The sequence below is a fragment of the Cibotium barometz genome, chromosome 60, assembly GCF_041138505.1.
Source record: "Cibotium barometz isolate CiBa-2024 chromosome 60, ASM4113850v1, whole genome shotgun sequence".
Classification (NCBI taxonomy): Eukaryota; Viridiplantae; Streptophyta; class Polypodiopsida; order Cyatheales; family Cibotiaceae; genus Cibotium; species Cibotium barometz.
The window spans coordinates 18,067,058-18,082,394 of record NC_141105.1 but is presented as its reverse complement, the minus strand read 5'-3'; the positions used below and the strand labels follow the sequence as shown (position 1 = coordinate 18,082,394).

The window sequence follows — 15,337 nt, the reverse complement described above, 5'->3', positions numbered from 1 at the left end:
GACAGTAGTGACATTTTCCCTTCTTTTTGGGCTTGTTTACATCCCCTTTGTTAGACTTTTCACCACCAGAAGAGGACTGTAGACTGTTGTCCCCCATGCTTAAAGCTCTTTGCTTTACCCTTGTCCTTGGCTATAAATGCCTTGTCTCCACCACGGTTGCTCGATAAGTTTGCTCTTGTTTGCTCTTCCTGCAAGAGTAAACCCACCAGCTCTTCAAAAGTGACGGGATCACCACCTCCTCTCATTGAGAGGTTGAGAGAGGTGTGAAAGCCCAAGTAGGAAGGTGGTAAAGAATGAAGAGTGTTGGTGACCAGTTGTCTGTCTGGGATAACCTCATCAATGTTGAGCAATTGTTCCTGCAAATCTTTCACTTTGGTGAGATGATATGCCATGGAATCACCCTCCTCCATAGAAAGAAGATCCAACTCCCTCTTCAAGTAGGCAACTCTTGCCTCCTTGCGTACCTGATACATTGCTTCCAATGTGTCCCATGCAAGCTTCGATGTCTTGCAAGAACGAATGTGCGGAATAATAATCCTTTTCAATCACTGAAAGGGCTATCAATGACATGGCCTGTGCATCCCTAGAGTCCCATCTCTTCTACTCTTGTGTGGGAGCACGTTCTACTTCAGGAGCTCTTTGAGCACCTCCCCTTTGAGGCATGGCTGGCTATATGGTAAGTGGGCGTGTGTCATCACCACACACGATGCCCCAAAGCCCTTTGGCTACCAGCAAATTACGGATCAAAGGGGAAAAACCACATGGGAAAAAGTGCCCTTGGTTAAGCCCTGTTCACACATAGCACTACCATAAGTGAGCATATGCCTACATTGCAGGAGCAAGGGGATAAGCTCATCAAAAGAAAAGGCATTTGCATTGCCTTTCATGAGCAACCTGAGAGTGATAGCAAAGCCTTGATATGAGTTAGGCAATGCATTGAGGATTGTCGTGACAAGAGAACTATCCTGTATGATCTCATCAATATTAGCAAGCTTTAGACCAAAGGTACGGAGATAACAAAAAAAACCCAAAGAACACTACCACGGAAACCCCAAAAAATTTTGGCCGGAGGAGGGTGGAAACAAGGACTGCCTAGGTACACCCAAAAGTGGCTAAGCTCGGCCAGGAATGGCGACGAGAAGGGGTGGTGCCGCCCAAATTCTTGCCCCCCAAGGGGCTGGGCTGGGCTGGGCAGCAGTGGAGCTCCGTGCACTAGTGCCGCTGGCTGGAGCTGGGCGGCGGTAGTGCCTTGATCACTAGTGCCGCCAGGAACAGGCAGCGCAAAGGGGGCGCTAAAGGCAAGAGCTTGGTGGCTACACACAGAGGGAAGGCTTCATCCCACACAAAGGCAAGGGGTGGAACCGAACCAAAGCTCTGGCGACTGCCTGCAAGATGGCAACCAAAGCTCTGATACCACATGTTGGGATGAGGGTTAGGTTATGCAGCAATGCACACAAACACAATGAGGCAGTCGTGAGCAAGGAAGCACAATACTCGATGTTCATTGAGTGTATCCACAATGCAAGTACAAATGATAAGTGAGAGTAACCTAAAGTACAAAAGTCACTTCACACACAGTCCCAAAAGTGAGATACAGTGTTACGGGGAAAAACCCTCCTAGTGAGGAAAAAAATTCCCCGGCTGGTCCTAGAGTGTTCTGCCCATGACATAGATGCCTACAGTCCCCAAGCATCTGATTGGAAGCAGTGGTGCATGAGACAATGAATCAGCAAACTAGGCTGCTATGTAGGTTTGAAAACCGGTATGAAGCGTAGGGGGTTGAAAGCCACAAAATTAAACCAACTCAATCCTCATGCACGTACCACATGAGATAATTTATTCCAAGGAAGTCAAGCCAAGAAAAAAAATAATGAGAGAATTTTCATGGTACCTGAACCATCTGCACAAGGCTTGACTGCTGCTGCTCAAGTTGAGAAAGTTGTTTACAAACAAAATGCCAATTGGATCTTTCATTTAGAGCTTTGTTTTCCTCTAATGCACCACTACTCGATGACCCTCTTACATGACCATGTGCTTCCCAAGCCTGATCATCCATATCACTTTGGATCAGATGCTTGTCTAACTTTTTTTCACCCTCTTTCTGCCCCATTTTGAACTTCTGTAACCCCTGATTCCTGAACACTGGACTTCCATCACTAAGCAAGGCATCACTATGTAAGCTATTTCCAGCTTCTCCTTCATCATCAGACACCAAGCAACTATCATTACTGTATTTTTCAACGCCTTGGAAAAGCTGCCCTTCAAACGATATACTCCTTTCTGTACACATCTGAACGTCATCCAATTTGGTATCCACACCTTTAACGTCCACCTTTGGTGCTCCCAACATTGTTGATGGGCTCGTGCAAGGAACAGCTACTTCAATCTCCCAATCATCCATATTTCTTGCAGAAAGCTTCTGAAAGAAGTTGGGATTTAGTTTCTTATCAGTAAGAGCCGGAACCCTCTTCTTTATAACCGCCAGAGGCTTGTCCAATGAGAGTTTAGGCAGGCAATTTGGACTACTATTGGCCATTGTTTCAGGTGTTTTTCCATTTCCAGGGCTTCCACCTGCTATAAGACTTGTCTCCCTCGAAGTTGGACTAGGGGTTTGCAGCACAAGTTTCTGCATTGCAACAGCCAATTCAGGCCCATCTGTGACAACCATATATAAAAACACAACACCACCAGTTCCAAAGATTCAGTTACAAATTCTGAGACCAGGATTGAAATTACCAAGAAAAGCATGAAATTTTAGTAGGAACGCTTTGTTACAGGCACAGAACACAAGACAAACCACCCAACCCCCTTCTAATTCCATCCTTAGACCTTAGGGAAAAAATTAGAACATTTTAGCTTTGGATACAACGCAAAAAACTACCATTTTTTTTGGCCGATCCTGGAGATTCTGCATCTGTCCCAGGAAGGGACTTCCACAGCTGTGTAGCATCATGTACACTATCTCTTACCGGTTTCACCTGAGAAAAGTGCAAGTTTTTCAAAAAGCTTCAATAATAATAGAAAGCACGCCAATTAGATGAGAGGAGATGAGCAAAAGCAGAAAGAACTTCTGTCATTAGCAGCCTGACCTTGTCAAACCGACATGATTCCAGCATGCGAAGAGTCGACGACCTGAAGCTAGCCAATGCATGCCCAAGATTGGAGCAAATACGACTGAGTGTTTCAGCTGCTGCCTTTCTAGTAGCCCAGTCACTATTCTCCAAGGCTTCATGGACACATGGCATCAGCATGGCTAGCTGTGGTTGCCCGAGGGCTCCAACCTACAACCTCACATGCATTAAAAATTTATTAGTAGAGACACAACACACAATTAGAATGCATCTATGGAAAAGTATGGAGCATAAACAAGTCAGTATGAGCTAGTCAAGATAAACAATAAGTTTTTTTTTTCCAGGAAAAAGATCCTTCTATTAGTCACCAAGAAAACAGCCAAAATGGTACATACAACCTCGTCCTCAAATGGGAAACGAGAGTCAAGATGCATAAAGGGGAGGATGCTCTTCTCCTCCAGCTGCCCGCTCTAGGAGGAGAAGGTTATCTCATACAATGGGGGGAGGAGAAAACAACCACGCAGGTGGTCTGTAATGCCAAGTGGGCTCCCACCGCTATTAGTGAGAAAGGGACCGTGATGCCAGATCCTCAGGAAGGCCTCTCCGTGCTTCCACATACAGTCTAAGCCACCCTGAAGCTGCCCCACTGACCACGGAGGGTATGAATGGTATCAAGCCAGATGCTCCAGATGGACTCCGTTGGCGGGGTGAGGGTCCCTTCGATGGTTTCGCTGCATCAAGCTCTCCATAGCTATACTGCTACAAATCTCCCATCTTTGACAAGAACATGGTGACCAGCGACCTATGGATGGAGTTGGGACTAGAGCTATAGAAATGCGAAGGTGAGAGACCTGAAGGGCTGGTCTCCCACCTTCCTCCTCATATGGCGTGATGACCACGGTCTCAGTGGCCCAAGCAATTGTGCCCAACGTAATAATACAGACGGGGCCCCGAACCACAGTGAAAATGCGTCGGATCTGTAACAGCGCAGGCACTCAAGGAGTAATACCAATTCACTTGAAAACCAATGAGAAACCTCTCTCAACACATCATTGGGGCCGGAATGGGCCGCTTTGGTACAAGTATGAGGGTGCTCTTACTACAGATTTCCAGTACATGCATGAGAACAATAACAAATAAAATAAGAGAAGCTTTATCCAAGCTATACAGAAGGGTAATATTAGATTCATCTAGAAACCCTTCTTGAAAGTTCTTTACTGATCCCTTCCAACCCTCCAAGAAAACCTTGTGTGAGAAGTCTATCTTCCTCTTTGAACTTTGCACAAAATTGGCGAAGACGTCATCCAGAACCATGCTTCCAACGATGTAGAAGGATCTGCTCTGGCTCTATCACCTCTGCTTCATCAACCATTTCTCACTGTTGTTCTTCTGGAACATTCTGCAATGAAGGTCCAATATAAGGCTTTAACCAAGAGACGTGGAAGACGACGTGAATCGTCCAACTGTCTAGCAATCTGAGTTGCATGGTGACATCGCTTATCTTCTTGATGATGGGAAAAGAACCAAAACTTCTAAATGACAACTTTAGACAGCGCTTGCCCACTTGTTTGAGTCTTTGCTTTATGATCCTTAAATATAATTCACCTTCTTTGAAATTGACGTCTCTTGTTTGCATGTCTAGTGTATGCCTCCTGAGCTTTGGTAAGACGCTCTTGGACGGACTCAATGATGGCTGAAAAAGTTTGTCATCTTGTTGGCTTCCAAGGAAGGAGATATCATTCTCGTGAGAAGGGATGAAAATCTTCAACCAAAGGCTGCCTCATACGGAGTTTTGCCAACACTGGATGCATGAGTGTCATTGAGAATCACCTATACCAACGGGAGATGAAGTTCCCACTTCGACTGCTAATCATGGCAGTACGCTTTAAGCACGTCGAAAGCCAACCGATTGTAAATCTCAGTTTGGTCATCTGTCTAGGGATGGAATGCATTGGACAATTGCAATTTGGTACCAAAGTTGTCGAGCAGAGCTCACCAGAAGTGAGATGTAAGCTTTGGGTCCCGATCTGAAGTAATGGTCTGTGGCAAACCACAAATTGGATACCAATGTAGGAGAAAAAGCCGAGATATATCTTTTGTTGTGGCCGTCTTCTTGCATGGTATAAGCATACAAAATTTACTGAATCTGTCAACTATCGTCATACACTGTTCCGAGATCTAGTAGATTCGGGAAGGGGTCCAGCAAAATCCATCGAAATGTCGTGAAACGAACCCTCAAGAACAGGCAATGGCTGAAGCAACCCTGCCTGTTTGGTATATGAGGTACTTTCACTTTTTGACAAATGGAACATTGTGAAACATAGTTGTACACATCCCTGTGCATCTTCGACCAATAAAATGATCTTTCTAGCTTCTCCAAGGTACTATTGACCTTCGATAACCACCACCAAGTGAATCTGGGCTGCTTGGAGGAGTGCCGGTCTTTTCTCCCTGAGAATGCATAGTTGACCCTTGTAAAAGAGCTAACCGTCCTGAATGGTATAATGACCCGCTTCTGAATAAAGGGCCATATTGTAAGCAGTTTCAAATTCTAGACAATCTGTATACTATGTCTTCATAGTGTCTAAATCTTTTCCTTGTATCTCCAACATAGTGAACTCCTATACTCATAGTCACAGGGGACGGAGGCTTGGAACGCCGGGACGGCGAATCGGGACGACGCAGGGACGGGGACGGACGGGGACGGATGGACGTCCCCCACGAAACGTTTCTCACAGGGGACGGCGACGGGGACGGGGACGGCGGTCGGGGACGGCGGTCGGGGACGTTGCACCTGCCGTTTTTGGCCGTTGCGCCTGCCCGTTTCTAGCCGTTTATGGCTGTTGGCTCTTTGAGGCTTGGCCCTCTCTCTCTCTCTTGCCCTTGAGACTTTCCTCTCTCTCTCTTGCCTATCTATATAAGAACAAGCCTCTACAAGGCTACAAGCACACACAAGTTCACAACTCTCAAGGCTCAAGCTTTCAAGGCTCAAGCTTCTTCTCTCTTCCAAGCTCTAGGGCCTAGGCTCTCACCTCTCCCTCAAGCCTCTTGAGTCTTGACTCTTCCAACTTCCAAGCCTCTGGGCTCTCTCTCTCTCTCTCTCTCTCTCTCATTCCTCAAGGCTCTCTCTCTCTCTCTCTCTCTCTCTCTCTCTCTCTCTCATTCCTCAAGGCTCAAGAGTCAAGCCATCTTCAACCATGGCATCCTCCTCATGTGCCGGGGCTTCTCGTAGAAGGACAACGTTATGGACATGGTGGGAGGAGGTTAACTACACCACATCCGTTCATGGAGACGGTTCTCGGCCATGGGTATGCAAGCTTTGCCCGTACTGGCGAACGGGTGGCGCCGACAAAGTGCGAGCCCACCTCTTGCATGAGAGTGGGCATGAGGTGAGGTTTTGCACGAATGTCACGCCCAAGAAGAGACGGGAACTTCTTGACAAGCTTAGCATCTACGAAACGGTCGAAGCGACAAGAAGGACACCACGAGTGGCCGTGGATCCCGCGACGATGGGGAGAGGAACTCAAGCCTCTACAATGGAGTCATGTCGGGATCATGCACACCATCACCTTCACCATCAAGTCGGAATGTTACTCCATCCACGACACCCGCACCCTCCATCTCCACGGCCTCTCAATCATTACGTGGCCCACGGCGACAATCTACACTTGGGGAGAATTGGAATCCCAAGTTGAAGGAGGTGGATATGGCGGTGGCCCGCTTCTTCTTCCACGACCACATTGCCTTTCAAGCGGCTAGGTAAGTGCAATCGATCATTGCCAATTCATCATTCATGTTTTCATCATCCTAGTCCCCTTCTCATTAGTAAATTACTTTCTTGAATAGGTCGGAATACTTCAAGGTCATGGTTAAGAAGATTGGGGAGTATGGCTCAACCTATACGCCCCCCTCATCCGAGAGCTTGCGCACTACATTGCTCGAGAAGGAGAAGCGCATTGTAGAGCAAGCGCCGAAAACACAAAGCGGCAATGGGAGAGGAACTGAGTCTCCCTCATTGTGGATGGATGGAGTGACACCCGCAAGAGGAGTATTCACGGCATGGTTGCATATTCCCGCGGAGAGATGTACTTCATCTCATCTCATGATGCATCCGGCACTGGGAAGAGCGCGGATGTGCTTGCGGCGGAGTGGGCTACCACCATGGAGATCGTTGGCCCCGAGCATGTAGTGGGCTTTGTTGCGGATGGGGAGCCTTCCAATAGGGCGGCGGGAGCTATTCTTCAAGGTATGTATGGACATGTCACGGTGTCCTTTTGTATGGCTCATTGCCCAAACAACCTCCTCAAGGACATCGGGGCATTACCAAGGATCAGCCCGCTCATTGAGGAGGCCAACACCATGGTCTCCTTTGTCCTCAACCACCAAAGACTTCGGCATGAGTTCAACAAGAGGTCCTGTCTCTCTCTCCTCAAATATTCCGACACCCGGTTTGCCTACAACTTTCTCATGTTGGGCCGGTTGAAGGATTGTGGCGGTGCTTTGAGGGGGCTTTTCCTTAGCGACAAGTTTGTCGCCATGCAAGAGTCCCATACAAACACTGGCCAAGAGTGTAGGCTACAGGCAGATGACGCCTCTTGGTGGGAAAGTGTGAAGATCACAGATGCTATGGTGAGGCCCATAGTCCACCTATTGAGGATTGTAGACACTATGCAACCATGCATAGGCAAGGTCTATGAGGCCATGAATCGCATGATAGAGAAGTTGAAAGACTTCGTGCCTGACGAAACAGATACGAGGAGATCCATGCCTTGTGTCTAGGAAGGTGGAATTCCTACTACTCTCCATTGCATGCAGCAGCTTATGCGGTGGACCCAGAATTCCAAGGCAACAAGCAGGAGAGCGACCGGGAGGTGAGCGCTGGATGGAGGAGCATCTTGGATCGTCTTGTGCCTGATGCATCGGTTAGGCGCAAGATCACGGACCAGCTTTCGATGTACACGTCATTTCATGGCTCCTATGGCTGTCATGATGCACAGGTTGACCGCTCCAAAGTTGGTGCTGCTCTATGGTGGGAGGACTTTGGTTCAGATGGACCGGAGCTGCAGCAGCTTGCCATCCGCATACTTAGCCAGGCCGTCAGCTCCTCTTGCTTGGAGCAACTTTGGAGTACCTACAGCCACATTGCCTCTAGGAAGAGGAACCGACTCGGGGTAGAGCGTGCCAATGACCTTGTCTTCGTCAGCGCGAACTTGCGAATGCTTTGCAAGAGCGTGACCAAGAAGGCAGATTCCTTCACCGAGTGGGAGATGAGTCAACAAGAAGAGCAACAAGAGGATGAGGTGCAGGAGCAGCATGCCAATGAGGATGAGACTGAGGATGAGCTTGATGCTTCTTTGGCACAAGCTACCCATGACCATGAGGCGAGCACTTCACGTGGATGATCATTCATAGATCATGATTTATGGGCCTTACTACTTAGCTCTAGCCTCTAGCCTCTAGTCTTCAGCACTTTTTTGTCATTGACTCATTTGAGTCCGTCCATGTATTCTGCCTCCTTAAGGCTTAGTCCTGACTCCTGAGTCCTGACTCTTGAGTCATGACTCGTTTTGTATCTACTTAATTATTAATATGACTCAAAAGCTTACCATTTTAGTGTAAATTTGTGCTCATTTTGATGTACTTCCACAGTAGAATAAGTGTAGAGTAGAAAAATTTTAAAAAAAAGTATTTTTTGAGTGCCGTTCCCTCCCTCGTCCCCGTTCCCTACTTATGGCCGTCCCCCATCCCGTCCCGTCCCGTCCCCGTCCCCGTCCCCGTCCCCCGTCCCTTGTGACTATGCCTGTATTGTCTAAATACTACCTTTGCAACTCAGAGCAAACCTTAGCAATTGTGCTGGTTGCGTCTCCAACTCAGCTTCCAACGCCTTGGAAAGACGATACGGAAACTTACTAAGTGACTCAGCTCCAAGTACCAAATCTATACGATTGTCTTCAAGACGAGAGGGTGGGGGTCTTGGTGGAAGATCATCCCTCAACATGATGTCCTACAATTGCTACAGGGTTTGCAGCAAGTACAACAAGTACAGAGGGTTGTATAATAGAGCTTCCAGCAAGTACAGCAAGTACATAAGGATTTCCAACAGGTCTTAGGTTCACTTTAGCACATCGTATCCAAGCTAGAGGGAGAAAGAGAGAGTGCAGTCGGGTCCTTGCTGTAACACCTTTGAAGAGAGAGAAAGAGGAGTCTGCTACTTTTATTTCAACATGCCAAGTAGAGGGAGTCGGGGTGTTTTCCATACACCGATGAGAAGGAGAAAAAGAGTCGGGTTTGCTACTTCACACCGATAGCATGGAAGAGAGAGAGTGAGCAATCGGGCCCCTTCTGAGAGAGAGAGAGAGAGAGAGAGAGAGAGAGAGAGAGAGAGCATCGGGTTGGCAACATTTCTCACCTCCACGTACTCCATCCATCGTATTCTCCTTATGGCAAATACATAACTTACTTCAAATAGGTTTTGGGCACCCACACTTATTATTGCCCAAGGCCGATAACATTATGATATAAAGGTTAGAATAACAACATTTACAATAAATGAATATGCCAAACTTACCACCTGTTCACATGCAATAAAACATGTCAGAAGACAGGGCAAGCTTCACAGCTCACTGGCAGGCGTCCCCGCTCAGTAAGTGGCAAATCATGGCAGGCAGCTACACAAATACAAGTCACGTAAAAACAGTTTCAAACATGCAAAAATGGATGCATGTGCACATTTACTCGACAAAATCCCCCTTTCATGAAATTTGTACAAAATATTCTAGTCGGGCACAAAATTGGCGCGACAGAATGTGAAAACCCTAGCCTTCCTATGGAGTGACAGTCCCAAAGACAAGACGTAGTTCAAACACGGGTCCTTCCATGGAGTGACAGTACCATAGACAAAACATCGTCTTGGCCATACACAGGTGGCACGATACAGGCTCCTATCCATATGACATGATCCTAGTCACACAGGTGGCACGAAACTGACTCCCGTCCATGTGACACAAAGTAACTAGCCCCTTTCACACGAGACACCGGCCTAGCCTCATGTGAACATGGCACAAATCTAGCCGCTTTGGAGTGACAATCCCATAGGAGTGGCACCAAAAATGGAGATGGACCAAATGGTGACAGCTCATAACACAATTCAAGTGAGAAAGGGTCAAAAGGAAAAGGCATAGAATTAATCAATCTCAAAATCGAACTTTTTCCATTGCGAACCGTGGTTATTATTGGATCCAAGCATGGTAAGCTGTCTAGTCCATGTTCACTTAATTTATCCTCCCCATGACAAAGGAGATAGAAGTGCTTAGCTTTCCTTGGGTAGACAGCTGAAATTCATGTTGGATGGTTTGCCGGCTCTAAACATCAAAAGAAACATGTAACGTAGTTGTTCCCGTGCCAAGGGTAGTAAAAGACGAGGCACTTGAACACTGTTCTTCCATTAGGGCAGGAGACAAACCAATCATACCAGCCGTCCTTGCTCCTTTACCTGTACTCAGAAGGTCATGTGGAAAAAGTGCGTAGATGCAAGCATAAAGAGAATCCTTCATTTAGCTGCCATTGTTTTCCTTGTAAAAGTATAGGGTGGATAGTGTTCACATGGTTTACCTTTGGAGTTTGGCATCCGAGGCATTGGAGGAGCTCTCCAAGGCTTAAGAGCAGTCTTGGCTGAGTGTGAACCACTCTTCACCAGCAAGCTCCCTTCACAATTGCCCAAAAACCATCGAATCACCCTTAAACCAGGTGCCAAGCTTCCTACAAGGGCTGCCTACAGGATAAGCAGGCCTGAGATTGTGGAGCTCAACTCAAGCGTTTGGAATGTTAGCCAACGTTTGGCTCACTCCACAGAAGAGGACTGTACACGGAATGAGTTTTCAGCTTTGTCTAATCAACATAAAATTGTGCCCCTTTCCTTGACAGGGAACAAGTGAGCAGGTCGCATTGATCTTCATGCCACTGATATTTTTTTATCATCTGGCAGGAGGACCAAACTTCCAAACATTCCTTAAGCCATTCCACCTAGATCTTCTCAAGTCAAATTCATCCAGACAATTTTTTGCCAGGCTTTACCTTAACTCTCAATCGAATCCACTTCAGCAGCCCCTTGCAAATACCCTGTATGTTAGTTTATCTACACTCTTATACACAAAAAACCTCAGATTTGTACTGGATCTTGCACGGAAAATCCCTCACCATCTAGATCCGCCATTTTCTCCATGCATAAAAAACCCGCACTATGCACCCATGTGTTACATATGCACTAAATGGTGAAACCCCCTCAGATATCCCCTCTTCCATTTCAACCTCCCTGCTCTCTGTTTTATCTCCTAAATAACACCCCGTCGCCTTCACCTTTTCTCTTCCTCCTCCCCATCGCACTAGCATTCTTCAATAGACCTTCTTGCAATCCCAAGTCAAAACAGCCAGGTTCCACACAATTGATCTGAACATTTCTTTGCGCTGACAGAATGGTGTGTTGTTTGGGTTGCAGCCAGGGTTCAAAACATGTTACATGCTGATCAGCGTTCCAGCACAAAACCACTCAGGCTAGAGCTCCTTATCCAAACATTGCCACTCACATTACATTTAAGCTTGGTGTCTTTGCTCCCTGCTGTTACCTGCAGAACCATTGCGAGGACCAACATTATGTCCTTGCTTTCTGGAAGATGGAATCATAACCATCAATTTTCTTCATCAAAAGATGCATATGCTAAAAATATGGCATAGCGCCTATTTGGAGCAAGAGAAGCTCTCCTCTAGCATTGAAGATTGCAAAGCAAGCAGATCTGCGTGCTAAGACTAAGATCCTTAAGACAGGAATAAGCAGACGGCCTTCAGATTTGTGTCAACCTGAAATGATTGGCATTCAAATTTAAATAAGATTATAAAGAAATGAACTTCAAACAAGCTAGTTGTCTCCACGGCAATTCAAGAGGCCAAATCAGGAGCACCTACATTGGTCCATTTTGATATACAAATAAGCAGAGAGAGATACTTGAGACATTGATTTCAATCTATGCACCATTTTAATTCGTATTACAATCAAATACAAAACATAGCAAGCAAGAAAGGAAGAGGGAAAAGTGAAGAGATCTGAGCTGACCTGAGAAAGGCTTCCAATAACTGCAAGCAAAGCTGGCCTTGCAACAAAGTTAGGGTTACTCATGAACTTGCAGATTCGAGGGCAGAGGCGAGCCATGGCACCGAGGGGAGGGTTGTTGGCACTCTCAATGACACGTGCAAGGCACATTGCAGCACCCGTCTGCACACTCTTGTTCTGCTCACTGAGGGCATCAAACAAGGGCTTGGAGAAGGTGGCCAATGTCAAAGCCAGAGAAGAAGAAGAGGAAGAAGTGGCCTGTACACCATTCTCTTGACCTGTTGACGACGACGATGATGATGAAAATGAAGAGAGCATGCGAGAAGAAAGGATGCCCATCGCATCCACGCATGCATCCCTCACGCTGCTGTCAGGGTCCCTAAGGCGCCGCATGATGCTTCCAATGACCTTTGGAAGATGTGGGACGATCAGATCGCCATGGATGGATGCCAGGGATCCGAAGAGCCTTACGCACTCCTTCTTCACCACGCTCTTCTGCTGCATGTCTGAATCGTAGAGGCAAGACAAGCAGACGGACACACAGTCTGCAGAGATGGTCTCCACGATCTTGTCGAGCTCCTCCACTGCGATCTGCTGCGTGTCACGATCTGCGAGCTTGCCCAGGGCAGCCAGAATACGGTGCTTGAGCTCCATCAAAGCATGCTGCGAGGTAGGGTTTGAAGCTTTCATAGCGCCTGTGCGAGGCTTTGAAGGACGGGGCAACGCAGGCGGAGCTTGCTGTGTCATTGGTGATCCTGAGAAGACAAGTACGGGATCGACCAGGGTTAAGGATGAGCAGATTTAGGGTTAGGGGTTGGAAATAAAAGAATTGCGGTAGCAAGGGCTACATGGTTGTGACGAAGAAGCGCACATGGACCAATGGATGTGGCGATGGCGGAGCTACGTTTCTGACAAAATGATAAACCTGCGGGAACCGCCATATGCACAGCTAAGCTCCTGCATTTGCCAACGCCGTTACGCCAGAGCTTCAAGAGCTCGAAAGCGAAGTAGCAACAAGAGACGAGGACAGCCGCAACAGGCACAGACGATGTCTGTCTGGTTTACTGAAATTAATTTAAAGACAGAGATACTGAAATTAATTTAAAGAGAGAGATATAGTAATTAAATGCTATGGCTAACGTGCTGTGTATGATACTGACCTAATTCAAAATCAATTTAGCATTTCAATTTTCCACGTACCAACCAGGTGCATTTCCTAAGTGGAAATGCTTTACATGGATGATCACACTGGACACACTAGGCCAAGCCCACTTGGAAACTTCTTCCAAAAAGCATGGATCTGACCTCGGATTTGCACTTCTCAAATATGGCAAGTTAAAATCCCTTACCCAAGCGTGAAAATGATGAAAATGTTTTCCTTAATTGAATCTCTTGATATTTGACTTGAGCTTTGTTTGAAGGATAGAATTTTGTATAATATAGCTACAAATCATCCTTCTAGGAGAAATTTGACAAGACCTACACTTCCAATGTAAGAATTCAAAGATAAATGGTATGAAGAAAGATTTTCACAATGGCCTTCTCCTCTTTGCCCCAAAAACTTGTAGGTGGAGGTGGTGGAGTGGAAAAAAATGCTACTCACAAAGATTATGTCCTTTCAAGCCTACCTTTGGTTTTTCAAGGCTATGATAAGCCAAGTAACAAGATAATCTAGGTCAAGGAGGAGGAGAAAGGAAAAAGGAGGCTAGTTAATCATATCCGAAACTGATCTTAGCATTGATGCTCGCTTTTAAAGGGTTGATTCAAGCATTGAATCTTGTTGAAGAATGATACTATGCTCATGAGTAATGCGCCCTCTAAAAATTGATAAGGTTAAAGACCATTCAATTCACCATTCACCTTTATATATATATATATTTGGCCTATTCATGTCTACTATGTCCTCAATTGTGTCTCATGCTCGGCATAATAGTAATCCTTCAAACCTCAAACCCCCCCTCTCTCTTGCTACGCTTGTGTCTCATGCTTGGCATAATAGTAATCCTTCAAACCTGAAACCACCACCCCCCCTCTCTTGCAATGCTTGCCTTGTCACCTCCCTCCCTTATCCATTGTAAAGCCCATGTGAACCCCCTCCTCCCACCATTGCAATCGCTTATCATTCAAAGACGGCTCTTTAATTGTATGAATGAAAGGAGCTCCAAGGCTCATAGACCCCTATGTTCCACTAGTGCCCTCTTTGTGCTCCACCCATGAGCGTAATCTCATCCGGCCCTATAAGCACACACCTAGGCTCTCTTAGCTACCTCCCGCATTAATCTGCCATGTTGGCCCACCATTTACCTCACCTTGATGTGCCTTGTTTGCCAACCCTCCACCTATAAAAGTCTTATCTACCACTTGTACATCCCTCCAATCATCCTTCACACATACAACATTCTAAGAGAGAGAGAGAGAGAGAGAGAGAGAATCAAAATGTATGTAAAGGGCACTTTCATATGTTTTGTTACCCCGCACACATAGTGCACATGCTCGTGCGTGCGTGCGTGCGTGCGTGCGTGCGTGTGTGTGTGTGTGTGTGAGAGAGAGAGAGAGAGAGAGAGAGAGAGAGAGAGAGAGAGAGAGAGAGAGAGAAAGAGAGAGATAGACAGATAGACAGACAGAGACAGAGAGACGCTACATATCCATTGTTGCACAGGGAGCAAGAGCTATGAGATTAAATTTAGAGATTCTTTTCAGAAAATAAAAGATCAGGTTAGAGAAAAAAAACCTTCGACAACTTTAGTAGGGCAAGAATATAATATCGCTTATTATTGCCTTCTGTTTTATTAGAAACGTCAACAAGGGAGGCCTACATATAGTATCACTTTAAGTTGTCCTAAATAGTGAGGAATAGTGAGGATAGAGGGTTGTCTTCAATTTATATTGTGGAATGAATATTTTTCCTCAAAGCATTGTGTTGCACACTTAAACTCCTTCGACCATAATCCTCATGGATTGAGCAAGTGTGTAAACGAGCTAAATGAAGTATTATATCTTAGAAGCACCTACCCCATAGCAAGGGACAAGAGAAGAAGGATTATATCTTCGAATCACCTACCCCATAGCAAGGGACAAGAGAAGAAGGATTATATCTTAGAATCACCTACCCCATAGCAAGGAACAAGAAGAAGGGTGCTATTCATCTATTTCTCTTAAATGA

The 15,337-nt window shown here is 46.2% G+C and overlaps 1 protein-coding gene across 1 annotated transcript in view; it reads right to left on the bottom strand.

Moving 5' to 3' along the window:
- Positions 1-13,246, bottom strand: part of LOC147605075 (TORTIFOLIA1-like protein 1) — a 66,507-nt gene extending 53,261 nt beyond the window's left edge. Inside the window, exons 1-5 of the mRNA XM_086794337.1 lie at positions 13,046-13,246; positions 12,178-12,929; positions 3,090-3,281; positions 2,882-2,978; positions 1,892-2,655 (exon numbers count right to left, since the gene is read on the bottom strand). Coding sequence (XP_086650463.1) covers positions 1,892-2,655; positions 2,882-2,978; positions 3,090-3,281; positions 12,178-12,921 — 1,797 coding nt within the window. The 5' untranslated portion in view covers positions 12,922-12,929; positions 13,046-13,246. The remainder of the gene's footprint in view (positions 1-1,891; positions 2,656-2,881; positions 2,979-3,089; positions 3,282-12,177; positions 12,930-13,045) is intronic.
- Between the last annotated feature and the right edge of the window lie 2,091 nt (positions 13,247-15,337).